General features: G+C 38.7%; 1 protein-coding gene across 5 annotated transcripts in view; it reads left to right on the forward strand.

Annotated features, from left to right (window-relative positions):
* VPS13D (vacuolar protein sorting 13 homolog D) overlaps positions 1-14,532 on the forward strand; it is a 101,874-nt gene that overhangs the window by 54,066 nt on the left and 33,276 nt on the right. For all 5 annotated transcript variants that reach the window (XM_074609619.1, XM_074609622.1, XM_074609620.1 and 2 more), the window contains 10 exons: positions 257-417; positions 775-883; positions 2,155-2,334; positions 2,595-2,711; positions 3,052-3,201; positions 4,169-4,318; positions 5,174-5,270; positions 6,966-7,114; positions 9,602-9,736; positions 10,083-10,250. In XM_074609619.1, coding sequence (XP_074465720.1) covers positions 257-417; positions 775-883; positions 2,155-2,334; positions 2,595-2,711; positions 3,052-3,201; positions 4,169-4,318; positions 5,174-5,270; positions 6,966-7,114; positions 9,602-9,736; positions 10,083-10,250 — 1,416 coding nt within the window. The remainder of the gene's footprint in view (positions 1-256; positions 418-774; positions 884-2,154; positions 2,335-2,594; positions 2,712-3,051; positions 3,202-4,168; positions 4,319-5,173; positions 5,271-6,965; positions 7,115-9,601; positions 9,737-10,082; positions 10,251-14,532) is intronic.

A 14,532-nucleotide genomic window follows, 5' to 3' on the forward strand; every position in this document is an offset into this window, starting at 1 on the left:
CTGAGATTAAAAAGAGCTTGTAAATACACCTCTGCATCTAACAGTGCTAACATAGGATGCATATTCATTGAATATCAGTGTTGAATTAGAAGTTTTCATACAAACTAGTTCCCAATTCTAATTCACAGGGCTCTGAAGTTAAAAATATACAAGTCATTCCAAGGATTATAATTCAAAGCATCTGATAGCAAAACAGAACAGAAATATTTGCTTTGTAGTGCTGTGTTCATTTAAATGTTGAATTTTTGTGCAACAGGAGCCAGGAAAGCGATCCCAGCTTTGGAGGATGACGGGCGCGGGAATGCTTTGCCATGAAGGTTCTTCAGTTCCTCATAACCCCCATAAACCTTCTCCTCGGGCTGTGGACTCCTGTATGATTTTAGATATTGCAGGCCTGGCAGCTGTCACAGATAACAGGTATGGCAAATACAATTTCTCGGGAAGCCGATGTAGATTCTAACCATGTCTTTGAAAGCTTACTTAACGTGATATTCTCTGAATAAGGAAATAAATTATTCTGAAGGCATGTGGAAGAGCTAGATTTTATCCGCCTTTGTGAACAGACCTCATGATCACTTTTGTGACTTGGAAATGTCTTTAAAAGCCTGGCTAATATATTCTTAGCAGTAGATTGTCAAAAGAGCACTTCAGAAATGAGATTAGGAAAGTGAGTTTGAACAAAATTAGAGTAAGTGTTCACCATTAACATTTCTCAAGAGTCAAACTGCGAAGTTGGAATCTCTAAGTATTGGGCACACGCTAATTTTGTTGCAGGTACGAGCCCCTGATGTTGAGGAAGCCCGACCGACGGCGCAGTACTACCCAAACATGGAGTTTCCGTGATGGAAAGTTGACCTGTGGTATTCATGGACTTGTTGTCCAGGTCAGAACTGATTCCATGTGCAACTCGTTTTGTCTGTTGCTGCCATAGCTGACAGAATCATTTGGACTTAGGAGTGAAATGAACTAAAAGCTTTGAGGCCAAAGTTCAGAAAACAGAGGAAACCAGACTTGTGCAAACACTGTGTGTAGTTTAAATTCATGTTTGAATGTTCTTATCAATTTTGAATAATTAAAATACTATTCCAAAAGTAAATGATTGTAAAATTAATAGTAGATCATTGTTGAAAATGTGCAGTATAGTGATAAACAGGGCCTTGATAGTCTCAGACATACCAAATGTGACAATGCTGTAGATTGCGTCAGTTACGGTCACTGACGAAAGTCACGATTTACGTATAACCAGCACTTCCCAGAATCATGGTTCTAACATTTTAGTAATAAGAAATTTAAAAGCAGTTCAAACTGCTTGCTTTCTTTGTGTTCCAGGAAATCTGACTTGCAGACAGCTAACGCTTGGAAATTATTTGATAATTCTGCCTGCTGCTGTTCGAATTTGTAGTCACAGAAACCCGGATTGCTTTTACAAATTCTAGAATTAAATGTCAAAGAATTTTGATGCTCTTTTTTTTTTTTTTAAGTGTTTCAACCATATTTATCCATTGCTTACAAACAAATTTGAGTAAGTTATCCAGCATATTGTTGAAATAAAAAAATATGTTTGTAATAAATAATATTATTTTATTACTTAGTCCCATGACGTTGCATTGATCATTTTGTGATCAAATTACAATAGCTTTGTAAGTTACTACTTGTCCGTTTGAAGCAACCAAAAAGCCCTGCGTTGCTTTTTTACGATGTTGACTCGTAAGGATTTACATTCTCATCTGCAGTTGCAGAGTTCAGCTTTTCAAAAGCTTTCTATCATTTTGAAAATATTTGCAGGAAGGACTTCGTATGCTCAGTCCTGGTACGATAGCTGCCGTTTCTCAACATGCAGTGGGAATACCTAACTATTGATCTTGCCTGTTTCTTCTGGCTGCCAAGCAGATTAAACATGAGTTACCAGAAGATTTAGTAATATCAAGTAAAATGCTGCTGGACTGCTTTTCTTTTAGTACTGGAGAGTAAGAAACGTGGTCATTTCCCCCCCACACAGACTACTCAGCCTGAGGTGGAGTCTCAGATGACTTTTTTCTACAGCTGTGTAAGGAGAGGAAAGTAAAATACATTTTTAAAATTAATGTATGTAAATAGTTGTCTGAAGCCTTTACCTATTTTTTTTTCTTTCTTTACCCTTCTTTCTTTCTGCAGGCGAAGGGAGGAATACGAGGTCTTCATGATGGAGCAGAAGTTGTTCTTGGTCCTGACACTTCACTTGAACTTTTGGGGCCAGTTCCACCTGAACAGCAGTTCATAAACCAGAAGATGAGGCCTGGCTCGGGAGTTCTGGCCGTTAGAGTCATCCCGGATGGGCCAACTAGAGTTCTACAGGTGAAGGTCCCGCATTAACTAGGACCTAGTTTCATTATTTGCTTGTACTTGAAATACTTTGTCTGTGTTGCATCTCTAAATTCCTACAGAAAGTTAACTTCATAATGATATGAAAGGGGAGGGGAATAAAACAGAAATAATTGCAACAAAAGTTATCATTGTACTGTATTTTTTAAAAAAATAATTTTATATGGTAGGACAATATAGCTGTTATTTATAAATAGGAAAGCGATCATTGTAGTAATTTATTTGTTTATCAGATAACAGATTTTAACCAACGTAGAAACGATCGTTTATCCGGTGAAGGAGATGAACTTCCAGTTACGGAACAAGATCTACGCAAGTTTAAAAATCCAGATACAGAGCAGGAATTAGAAGTAAGATACTACAACTAGTATCTGTCTAATTTATGTATTATTTTCCTTTCTAGATTTTAGAGAAAGGTTTGGGGAGGGTTGTTCCTTAGCTTTTCCTCATTATGACCTCTTGTTATGAACTTGTAGATTTTCCTACTAAAACTCATTCTTAAAAGTTGGGTTTTTATGTCTTAAGACCTCTTCATTTGAAGACTAATTGTAAATGAGCTGTTCAGCCTCTCTGGAGAGGAGTCTGAAAAATAACTTCTTTGCAGACTTATGTATTCAGTATCACAGGGATTTTCAGTGTTGCTTTTTTTGTGTGGGTTTTTTTCCCCCACTTCAAATATTCTTCTCTCAGGTGCTTGTGAAACTGGAAGGTGGAATAGGATTGTCTTTGGTCAACAAAGTTCCTGAAGAGCTGATATTTGCAAGCCTCACAAGAATTAATGTCCACTACACGCAACTGTCAACAAGTCAGGTGCTAGAGCTCAGTGTGCAAGACATACAGGTATTTCCCATTTTGAAACAAATGGCTCTTCTGCGGGTTTTGTTGTCATAATAGGGTTGAAAAACATTTAGAGCTGTTACTACTAAGATTTCAATTCCTAAATGTAGAAGTTTTGATTAGTGTCAATGTTTCCTTTTTTTGTTGTTCTCTACTTAGTAATATTTGAGACAATGATACGTTGTATTTCATGCCCCCCCCCCCCAATTTCTCTTAGGCAATTTAGAATCTTTTTTGTTTTGAAAACAAGTCAGATCGAGATTTTTCTCCCTTCCTGGTTCTTTTTCATTACATAACGAAAAGGCAGCCATTGAGAGCAGGAGTGCTAATGCTGGTAGTACCGCAGTATAAATCATAGAATCATAGATAAATGAAACAAATACAAACTTTTATATTTTTTTTTCCAACTAGATTTTGCTTTTGACTTTGCAGAGTTTTGCCTTAGCCTTTGTTTTCAGTTTGGTCTTTGAAATTCAGAATTCACAAGTTTAACTGAAGACTGTAGAAACTGCTTCTATTCTACTAAAAAACTCCTTTAAATTATTGGAATTCTGTTCCCAGTAAGTAAGATTTCCATGGAAGGAGAATTGTGGGTACTGACGTAGATTACATGAGATAAATGGATACTCGCATGCAACAGTTAAACTTCAAGGCAGGAGTAGCTTATCTCTGCTGTTGTTTAATATTTTTGGCAGTGTCTTTTGAAAAAAGAAAAACCACAAGAGGACATAGCAATTTTGTTATAGGTTTTGCTTGTTAGTAGCTATAACCATTTTTTCAAATGGAGGACATTTCTGAATGTTTTTTTGGTACGGTCTCAGCGGTGATCAATAACCCAGCATATTCAGTATCTCCCTGGCTCAGGGACCACGTGTTTCTGAAAGCTTTTAAGTCCTCAGTTAAAGAGGATCGAGTTTGCTATTTATTGTCACCTGTTCAGATTTTGTTGTCTCTCTTGTCCACTCTGTAGGTGGACAACCAGCTTATTGGCACCACACGGCCTTTTATGCTCTTTCTGACCCCCAAGATGAGTGAAAATGAACCCGTGGAGACTGGTCCGGCAGTGCAAGTGAACGCAATGAAATTTCCCAGTAAAAGTGCGCTGACTGATATATACAAGGTAAACCACAACCTTTTAATCGTGCCATGCCAGTATTACCCTGTTTAAATCACCATTGCTGCTCCTAATTTTTGCTAGTAATCTGAATTAAATAATTTGTGAAACGCGCTTTGTTGAATTAATGCTGAGGTTTAAATGATGCTATACCCACTTTCTCATGCTCACAGTGTTTAAAGCTACAGTACAGTGATGAACAGGATAATACGTTCAAAAATATAACAAATTAGGCCTCAAAAATATAACAAATTAGGCCAGACGCCTGTTTGTTCATGTCTGTGACCTTACTTTCAAGCCGGGTATTCTCACCTCAGAGTTGATAGGTACCATTGTGGCGCAGTGAAGCAGAATACCTGTGCTGTGCTTTTCATGAGTCGTGTACAAGGTTATTACTTTTCTCTGATAAGCTGTGATCTTGCAGCATAAACCCTGTTCTGTGTACTGCAGCTATTGATGGTGTTTCTAAACTGATGCACCGACTGTGGTACGTGTTGTGAGGGCAAAACTGCGTTGGTTATCAAAACCTATTTTCTCACTTGGAATCTTCACCCCTGTGTTTCGATGCTATTTTGAAAAGCAGCTGATTTTGGTGTTGGGAAACAGCAAAGCGTCAGATTCTGAATTGTTTGTATTAGGTAATGAAGCACAATACCTTCCAAAAAATTGAAACAGTCATCACTAGTTGTAGGTAACTTTAAGTGATGAAAACTACCAAAGTCGTTTTGAAGGTGGGAATTCTACTACAAATCCCTTCCAGAGAAAATATTCTGTTGAACACCACATTGTCCTATTTAATGGCTTACATGGATCATATTTCCAGTGTTAATACTGTAAACTGAGACTTATTTATCTTTGTAGCATCTGATGATCACTGCTCGAAAGTTCACAGTTCAAATTGAGGAGAAACTACTTCTGAAGCTGTTGAGTTTCTTTGGCTATGATCAATCTGACTCAGGTATAGTATAAAGTTACAAAGACCAGTTTTACAGTATACAGAAGTATTATGATCTTTGCATATAAAACAAGTTCCAAACGCCTGCCAAGCTCTTAGCTGCTTGGAAACGGCCGCTGTGGAACAGGAGGCTGGAAAGCTGATGTCTCAACGGCCCCTGTAAAGCTGGTCAGGTATTTTGTGCTTGTTCCGGTGTCCGGGTGATGAGCCATGTACCATGCTGTTGTCCAGCACATTGGGCTGAGCTGAGCCTCCATGGGAAGGAGTTTAGTATTCATCCTAACTTCCTGTATCAGGATTCATCTGAATTGGGATAAAAGAAATTATGTTACTACTTTAGCAAACCGCTTTGTTTAGTCATGTTTGTTTATTTAAACCCAGGGCTAGAAATGGGATTTCTGTTCATTTGTTCCTTGGGCAATTCCTCTTGCTTAACTGAAGGAAAATTCTGGCTGGCTGACCTTTTACTTGTGGCATCCGTACCCCTGGCTTTAATCGTAATAGAAGTTTTCTTCCATTCAGTGAGGCAAGACAGAGCTCTTGAATCTTCTCACCTCATAGATATTGTTCTGCTACTTACATGGCAGGTTTATCTGTGCTTTGGAGACTTTCTGAAGTGTCTGTTTCAGAGTGGCAATTGAAAAAGTCGCTTTGTGCAGTAGCGTGTCTAGAGTTACATAATACAGTAACTATTGCAGGAAAAAACTATTTTTGGCGTGATTCAAAATGTGGGCAAGAGCACTGTGTCTTGCTAATCCACAGTATCTTCTGAATTGTCTCTGAAAAAATACGAGTATTATGTTTCCCAGTTTCACAGAGGACTTAAAGCTTAGATTTGCAGTGATGAGGAAGAAATAAAGATTTTGAGTTTTGCTCTTAAGCTGTTTACTAATCTGTCCTTTGGTTTGGTTTACGCTGACGCTTTTGCTGTGTTTTTGTTTCCTTACTTACTGTACACTCTTTGTAGTTTAGCCACTGATGCTGATGATGTCATCTAAGATTCGGACAAAAATTATTCTGCCAATTACATTCAGCATGTTTAATTGTTCAACCTGAGTTCATAAGACTTTGTTATCGTTCATCTTTCCCCCTCCCTTCTCACACCACCAAGATGCTCTTACAAATAACATGTGAACCTGTTAGTGTCAACCAAATTTGGCTCGCTCTGTACCTAAATTGATTTCTTGAATGTCTTCCATGAAGGCGTTTTGTCCATTCTGTAGTGATAAATGAGAAGGTTGTCAGCTTTGCTTGTTTTGTACATTGCGTTGATAGTTGAGCGTGTAAGGAAGTAGAGAGAAAGGAGAGAGAGGAAAACATATTGTAAGACCGTGACTACACAGTCGGAAACTCTGCATAGTTACGTTCCTATCTCCTTGTTTCTGGATGCTGACAAGATATATTAGAAGTGAGATTAAAAGCTCAAATAACTTAAGCTATGGATTTGGATGACTTTTTAGCTATCTACAACTACATTCAGGTTTTAGAGATGCAGGCAGATCTGAAAAAAAGTTCTTGAGCCTCAAAGGTCAACTTTTCATGTCACAAGGAAAGAGTAATTTTGCTGGCTACACTAGCAGTCACACGTACTTTTTATTTGTACAGAGAAACTATGAGCTTTTTACAGGGTATGCATTCATAACCCCATATTTATTCATATAAAATCTATTCTGATTCCTGTGTTTTGTCTGGATGCAGAGGTTGAAAAGTATGATGAAAACCTCCATGAAAAGGCTGTTGAACAAGGTGGAGGACAAAAGCGATACTACTTTGAAAATCTGAAAATTAGTGTGCCTCAAATAAAGTTGAGCGTCTTCACTTCCAACAAGCTGCCTTTGGATCTCCAGGTACGCCATTCACTCTGTGCTTCTAAGTAAAGAGATTCTGTTGTAGGAGGCAAAAGGAACAGAAGCTTTAACTTACTACTGTTAATTTCCATTTGCCTTCCATTATTTAAGTTACAAATAATAGAAGTTACAATAACTTCTGTTATCTAATTTGCATACTTTCCAGTCTCTTTTGTAATATTCTTTCATTTGAAGCACAGACAACTTCACCTAATAACTCCCTACTTTACAAAGGATTTTAGTTACATTAATGGTAGCGTAAAGAGGCTTAGAGGGAACGACCATCGTATGGGAGGGCCGAGGTGAGGGTGAAGAAAAATAAGAAGTTATTCAACTTAGGGAGCAGAAATACAGGACAACTCTGAGTGTCTTCATCCAAAAAACGTTGTCTTATTGGCATCGGAGGGTTTGCATGAGCACTGTGCAATTCAGTTTAATATTAAAGTGAATTCAGATTGAGGATGGACCTAAAACAGGTGGAAAATCTGGTCTTGTTCATGTGGTAGTAAATGTTCTGGCACGGCCATTTAAGTGAACCAGGGATTCCAAACGACAGCAAGAAGACAGTCTTGTCCAGTGTTTCCAGCTTGTGTGTTGGGACCCTCCTGGACATAATAAGGTAGCGATAATCAGCAGTATTTCAGTTCCTCTGAGCTAATACACTAATTCCCTCCAAGGTGGGGGAGTTGAAACAGAACCAACACAACAAACCATAAAACCCCCTCCCCACTGTGGAGGAGCTGAGCTGCTGCCTGTTCAGCTGGTGTGTTCAGAAGACAAAATTGAGACACTGACCAGGCTTTTTTGTGCCCTTGATATTACGGCCATCAAGATGTGCAAGCTTTTAAAGAACTTTAGTTTTGTGCAATGAGTGTATATGGTGGAGTCCTACCAAGATGACCCAGCATATCATCAGTCCTGCATTCTTGTGTTGCATTAACCAAACCTTTGTGCAAAGGAGGACAATTCAGTAGCTAGCTGCAATATTCCTCACCATTCAACAGCATCAGCAGTGTCTTGAAAGTGTTTGCATTTTAGCTTCAACGTGAAAACGCTTATCGTCTGATTATCTCAAATTTAGAGAGAGAGAAAGCAGTGTTAGTGGTGAGTGCCTTTAAGAAACACATAATGTGCGCTGTTGTGATCGGATTTCCTACCACCTTTGGTATATGATTGCATATGGATGTCTTGGCAGCTGCCAGCGTTGTTCCCAGGAGAAAACTTGGTGTGTACACTTTTTTCCCCCTAATGATACCAGTGACTGACTGTGTTCCGTGGCACAGAAGGAGTTCCATTCAGTTTTGTAGCACGGGAGAGTTCAGGGTAGGAGGGAGAGAATAATCACAGTAGAGCCTTTGTAGATGTTTTTCTAACTACCTCTAATGTTTCTGGCTTGGACATTGCTGTCTGGTAATTTGGTGTAGACAGATTATTTTTATTAGGTACCAGTATTAACAAAGTTGCTTTATATAATATCTGATAGTTAAACAGGAAATTACTTCCTACCCAAGCGAATGATGAGGACTACTCTAGTTAGTCATCCATTTACTGGAAAAATAAATAGGTCCTTTCTTACTTGCAAATTTACCTTAGACCTGTAATTTACCTTAATTGCCTGCAGATGGCAGAAAAACTCACATTATTTCCTACCAAGCATGCTTTAGTGATTAATGTAAAAAGATACAACACGAGTATCAGGCTTCTTGCCGCCTTCAGATTTTCTGATGTTGGTGGCTGTGCAGATGCCATTACCAAGACCTGAACTAGAAGGAATCTCTTTCTTTCCTATAAGACTAGTTTTCTTGTTAATTTTTCCAAAATTATTTTATTGGTGTGTGTGTATATATAGATGTATAGATTGTTGACCTTAAATATGGTATTTTATGTATAGATTGTACAGGTTACAGACGCACCATGGCCTAATTACTGTCTTAGTTTTCTTCCTTGAAAATAATTGAAAAAGCTGGTTTAAGGAATTCAATTACACCATGTAATGTTGAGAAATGAGCCTCAGGCTTGCAGGAAATATTGTGTGTTATTCCAACTTATCCTGACACTTAGTCAATTCATAGAACTTCAGCAGAGTGGAAAATACAGTTTTGTCTTCACTACATATCAAGGGAATTCATTTGGGTTCGGTTTAGTTGAACATTAGAGCAGTTATAGCAAGGTGCTAAGCATGGAATCTTAAACACGTTTTGTTTTGAAATATTTCTACCAAGTGTAGGAGACATTGCATGAGGAAGAGTGTCTAATGACTGTCTCGTTATTGAAGAAATGCAGTTCTAATAATTGATCACTGCTTACAAGTAAAAGGTTTATGGAGTGATTGCCCTCTATATCAAAGCGTCTCCGTGGCAGCAGTAAACTACTCTCGCAGCTTCAGATAATTTTCGTTTGTTACCCATTGAAAGATTAATTCATTTGGATGCTGTGAATGAGAAGTAGAGAGAAAAATTAAAGTAGAAATATCTTTTATTTAATTAGGCATTGAAAAGCACGCTGGGATTTCCTCTAATCCGATTTGAAGATGCTGTGATTAATCTGGATCCTTTCACCAGGGTCCATCCCTATGAAACTCAGGAGTTTATCATTAATGACATTCTGAAACACTTCCAAGAGGTGAGTGTCAGACAGACTTTATTGCGGCAAAGGCTGAACTTCTCCTGATTGATGAGTTCTCTACTGAGGCTGCAGGAGCTCTTTTTTGAGTATTTAGTGCTGTATTGCTTCTTTGGTATACAAATAGCATCACATGCTTCTCTTAGTACACTGCATTTTAAGATGAAACTATTGTTGATCTTACCGGTATTTGTGTGTTCATTTCTTCAGTAAAACTGTTCATTTCTTCAGTAAAATTACCTGGGTTTGTATATGCTTTTGTTGCAGGTGGGACTTTTTTTAGTCAACCTTGGTGGTGTTAATGTGATCCGTAAATGATATTTCATTCCTCGTCTTGATTTTACAGGAGCTGCTCAGTCAGGCAGCAAGGATTCTAGGTTCTGTGGACTTCCTTGGCAACCCTATGGGTCTATTGAATGATGTTTCAGAAGGTGTTACTGGACTTATAAAATACGGCAATGTTGGTGGTCTCATCAGAAATGTCACACATGGAGTATCAAACTCTGCTGCCAAGGTAATAATTATGATATTAAAGTCTGCTAAAACAATAAGCAAAAAATAGTCAGGAAACAAGTCAAATAGAATTATTGACCATCTGTAAATTGCTTTATGTCCTGTTCATTTTGTCAAAATTGTGTTTGAGTGTAGATTTTTTTTTTTAAATGCTTTTTAATATACACTTCAGGGGTGCCAGAAACTCCGCAGGAGTCAATGAAACCACTCAAGACCTTACTATTGATATACAGCTCTGTTGCAGATGGAATGCAGTAGTTAACTGGGGTGAGAGCCTGAACGTTGCTCGTGTGGTGTCATCTCCTATGTGCAGATGAACAAAGTTATATTTTATTGGGTATAGAATAGAGAGAGAGAGCACATTATAGCAATTTGGAGTATTTAAGAGTTTATTTAGTGTAACAGGAGTTGTTAACTTTTCTTTTTGGAAAGTGATTACACTGACGTGAATATCAATTATTATGCTAATACTTGAGGTTGTTTTTTTCTATGCCACATAGCAACAACCTAAGGAATTCCTAGATTGCTATGCATTTTTTCTTTAGTTTAATTCCAAAGTCTGCAACCTGCTCTAGGTGAGCCTGCTCTGGCAGGGGGGTTGGACTAGGTGATCTCCAGAGATGATCTCCAGGTTGGAGTAGATGATCTCCAACCCCCCCTACCATTCTGTGATTCTGTGAATGTTCTTCTGATAGTGACTGAGAGAATTCAGTGATATCAGTGGGAAAAGGTAATTCAGAAGATGTGAAGGGTGAAATGTTGAGTTTGCATAATTACAGCTAGCTCAAGACTAACGTTACCAAACCCAGTTAAACTGCCATAGAGATCCCCAGTGCGTAGCTGTGAGCACACCTAGCCCAGAGCGCTGAACCGCGAGAAAGGTGACATCCACCTTCTCCGGCATAATTAGCTGGTTCCCAGCATTAGCCCATTTTGCACAATTTCAAATTCAGATAAAACACCATGTTGTTGATACTTGTGTCTTCATCCCATACGAGGTGATAGTGTGACTGTCAGCACTGCAAATACCGGCTTGTCCAGGAGCCTGGTAGGAGACTTTGTGAGCGTCTGCAAGGCAGGGCCCGTCTGTGCAAAGGAGGGGGTTTGTCCATGCTTTCTACTCCTGGTTCTAGTCTCTTGTGACCCATCCTCTCCACCCAATAGAGGATGTTTCTTTAGAGTTTCCTTTCTATAAAGTGTTGTTTCCTCATTACAGTCACATCTGCAGCAACAGTCTCATAAATCTTTCTTTAAAAGGCACGAGCCTTCCTATGTTTCCCACAAGGGCAAGGTCATTCTTTGAACTGTGGAGTCATTTGTAACTGAGGGGTTTGTGAAGGAAGGTTTTCAAAGGCAGAAGGGCAGTTGGATGCTGAGGTTCTTTCAAAATTCAACAGGAGCTGAGTGCCTGCTTCCCATTTATACCTTTGAAAATCACCCCACGTACTATTTATCTGTCTTCCCAGGTATTTTTTTCTTTCTCCTTGATATATCCGAAATGTCTGTGATGCAGTCCCACAAGTTCCCTTTTAAAAAATGTTTATATGGATTCTGTATTTGTCCTTTCAGAACAAGGAGAGAATTATATACTTTAGGAAGGCTTAATAGTACCTTACAGAACTCCTTCCAAAGGGATGGATCCTAATTCTGCCACATAGAAGATGACAGTAAAAAAGGCTCAAATAATCAGTATGAATTCTTCCCTATATATTGTACTGCTTTTAGGCACCTACATCTGCAAGAAGACTAAGCCAGGAATGTCCGTATGATAAAAAAAATGGACATTTCTAGTGCAATTTGTGAAGTGTTAAACTGCACCTGGGACAGTGTAGAACTTTTTCTTTTACTCCTTTCTGCTTTACTACGTATATGCGTTATGATCATGTCTAGGATATGTGAAGTTTTGGTAAAGAAAAAATGTAGGGGGGGAAAAAATAATTCCAGTTATTCAAGAAAAACGTGACTGAAACAATAGATCATTTTTGTCTTGCTCTTGGTGCTCTCTGTAGGGAAGGTATTTTTAAGTATATTTTCACTGCATAAATTTTCACCTGATCCAGCTGTGCCACAGGGGCCCTCATCTTTGCAGCTTATAGAGCTGGTAACTAACGCAGCCCAAACTAGAGCGTATAAACCAGTGGCTGGGAAAAATACCCGTTTTGGTCAGTTTGGGTACCTGACTTCCAAAGTGGCCTAAATAAAAAAATCTGTCTTAGATTTTCAGATGAGTTAGCTTTTAAGGTGTGAGTAGACAGATAAACAAACTTTAATACCGTAATCATCACTTACAAAGTAACACTGCTTGACTGGATTGGAAAGTATGCTCTTTGAGTTGTATCTGGTTTTGTCATTTTATTGCTTTTCTATTTTATAGTTCTGTTGATTACCCCTGTAATGGCTTTTCCATGCATTTCAGAACACGCAGTGGGTAATGCCTTCTTTCAAGTGGAGAGCTGAAGTGTATTTAAGTTGGCACAAAACCGTAGGTTAAATAAAGTTCACTACAGACAGTTTTGTAGTTTTTATCCCTCGGAGACTCCCAAGTTCTGTATTTTAAAAAGTTCTTTGATCCTAAATATAGACACCTGAGGGAATTTCATTCCCTCTGAATGGAGACTTCTATAGTTGCCATATGCGTAGAAATGTCTTGCATTCTTGGCATCCACACCTTTTTTTTTTATTTCACCCTTTAGGCATGATAGTACTAAATCCTTAATTCCTGTTTCAGAGGTGTTTCAATTAGAAATTAATATTGAACACTGATCAGCATCTGAACAAAATGTTCTGCAGCTTGTGCTCTCCAAATGGAAAATGACGCGTGGTTGTGTCTGTTACTGGCAAATAGGTGTTGTGCTGACCTAATGAAATTGCTGGTGGTAAAGGATTGAAAAGATTAATCAGCTTGTCAATACTGTATTTAACTGGTCTGATTCTTCCAACCCTTAGAAGGAATTCTGTTATCTTTTATGAACTCAGAGCACATAGTGATGGGGTTGCTATGACTCTGCAGCAGGGCTTAGTTTCTGGAGATATATATATACATAGGATGGAAATAATTATTGCGTACCTCCCTTCCTCTCAAAAAAAGTAATTTAATGAACTTCTTAAAAGAGCTTAATTTCCATATTGAACTTTGAAGTTTCCAGTGAGAAATTTAACTAGGCTTCTTAAGGAAAGGCAGACACCAGCCCCAGTTGCGTTTCCTCGTTAGGTTTTAGTGCGAGCTTGCAGAGCTCGGAGCTGCGGCTCCTCCGGCTTGGCAGTGGCTGCCCGAGAGCCCCAGACTCACAGACGGAACCCGAGATCCCCACCCTCACAGGCAGAGGAGCTGCACCAAAGAGTAGGGTGGGTGTTTGTTTTCCTTTATGGCTGAGGAGGGAGGCACAAATGGACTTCTGTCCGGGGCTTTCATTCCATGTCTTTAATTTAATTCAGTTCAGAGTGATGGCAGAGCTGTTCAAGTGACAGAGAGACAAAAAGAGGTAGAGTGTTGGAACGAGGTAAGAAAATTACAAGACTAGCAAGGATACGAATATTGCTCCAGGTGAGTGTTTGACATGGAGGCATTTGTAGGAAAGGAGCATGAAAGCAACACGAAGGGAAAGAGGAGTTTTAACCCTCGTTGTAAGATAAATCAAAGCAGAATCTCAAGTGGTTGGCAGTGACAGAAAAATACAGATAACTGAATGGAAAGTGAAGAGGAAGTAATAAAGGGGTTATTTTAAAAACAAATCATGAACAAGTGTTTGACTTGTATGAATGTTAACTTTAACAAAACTGGCAATAAATAAGGTGAGGAGTGGATATAGCAGAGCACAGAAGGTTGGTACAATTTAAGCAGGTTCTACCCAGGAACAGACAGAAATGTTTCCAAAGCAGCCAAAGCTGATGGTTCCCTTTTATTTAAAGTTTCTTAGTTTATGTGACCAACCATTCTTACTTGACACCATTCAGAAGCAACAGCAACTGGCATTATAGCATCTTTGGAGACAACTGTGGTTCAGTAGTTCTAGGAATATTAGCTCAAAACACAATTCAAGGAGTTGAAAAAAAAATAATCCTATCTTGGTGACAGGGAACTTCTGACAAAATTACTCAGTAGACAATGAGAATCCTGCAACGGTGCAATGGCTGCAAACCGTGAGACGCTTCGCTGCAGACAGAAAGCTGCAAGTGACCATCTCGACTATTAGAAAAAAAAGGGGAGGTTAGAAAGCTTTAACTTTCACACTTGCTTTAGCGGGATTTTTTTTTTTTAAGGGATTTACCAGCTGATTTCTTGC

The sequence above is a fragment of the Larus michahellis genome, chromosome 16, assembly GCF_964199755.1.
Source record: "Larus michahellis chromosome 16, bLarMic1.1, whole genome shotgun sequence".
NCBI classification, from domain to species: domain Eukaryota; kingdom Metazoa; phylum Chordata; class Aves; order Charadriiformes; family Laridae; genus Larus; species Larus michahellis.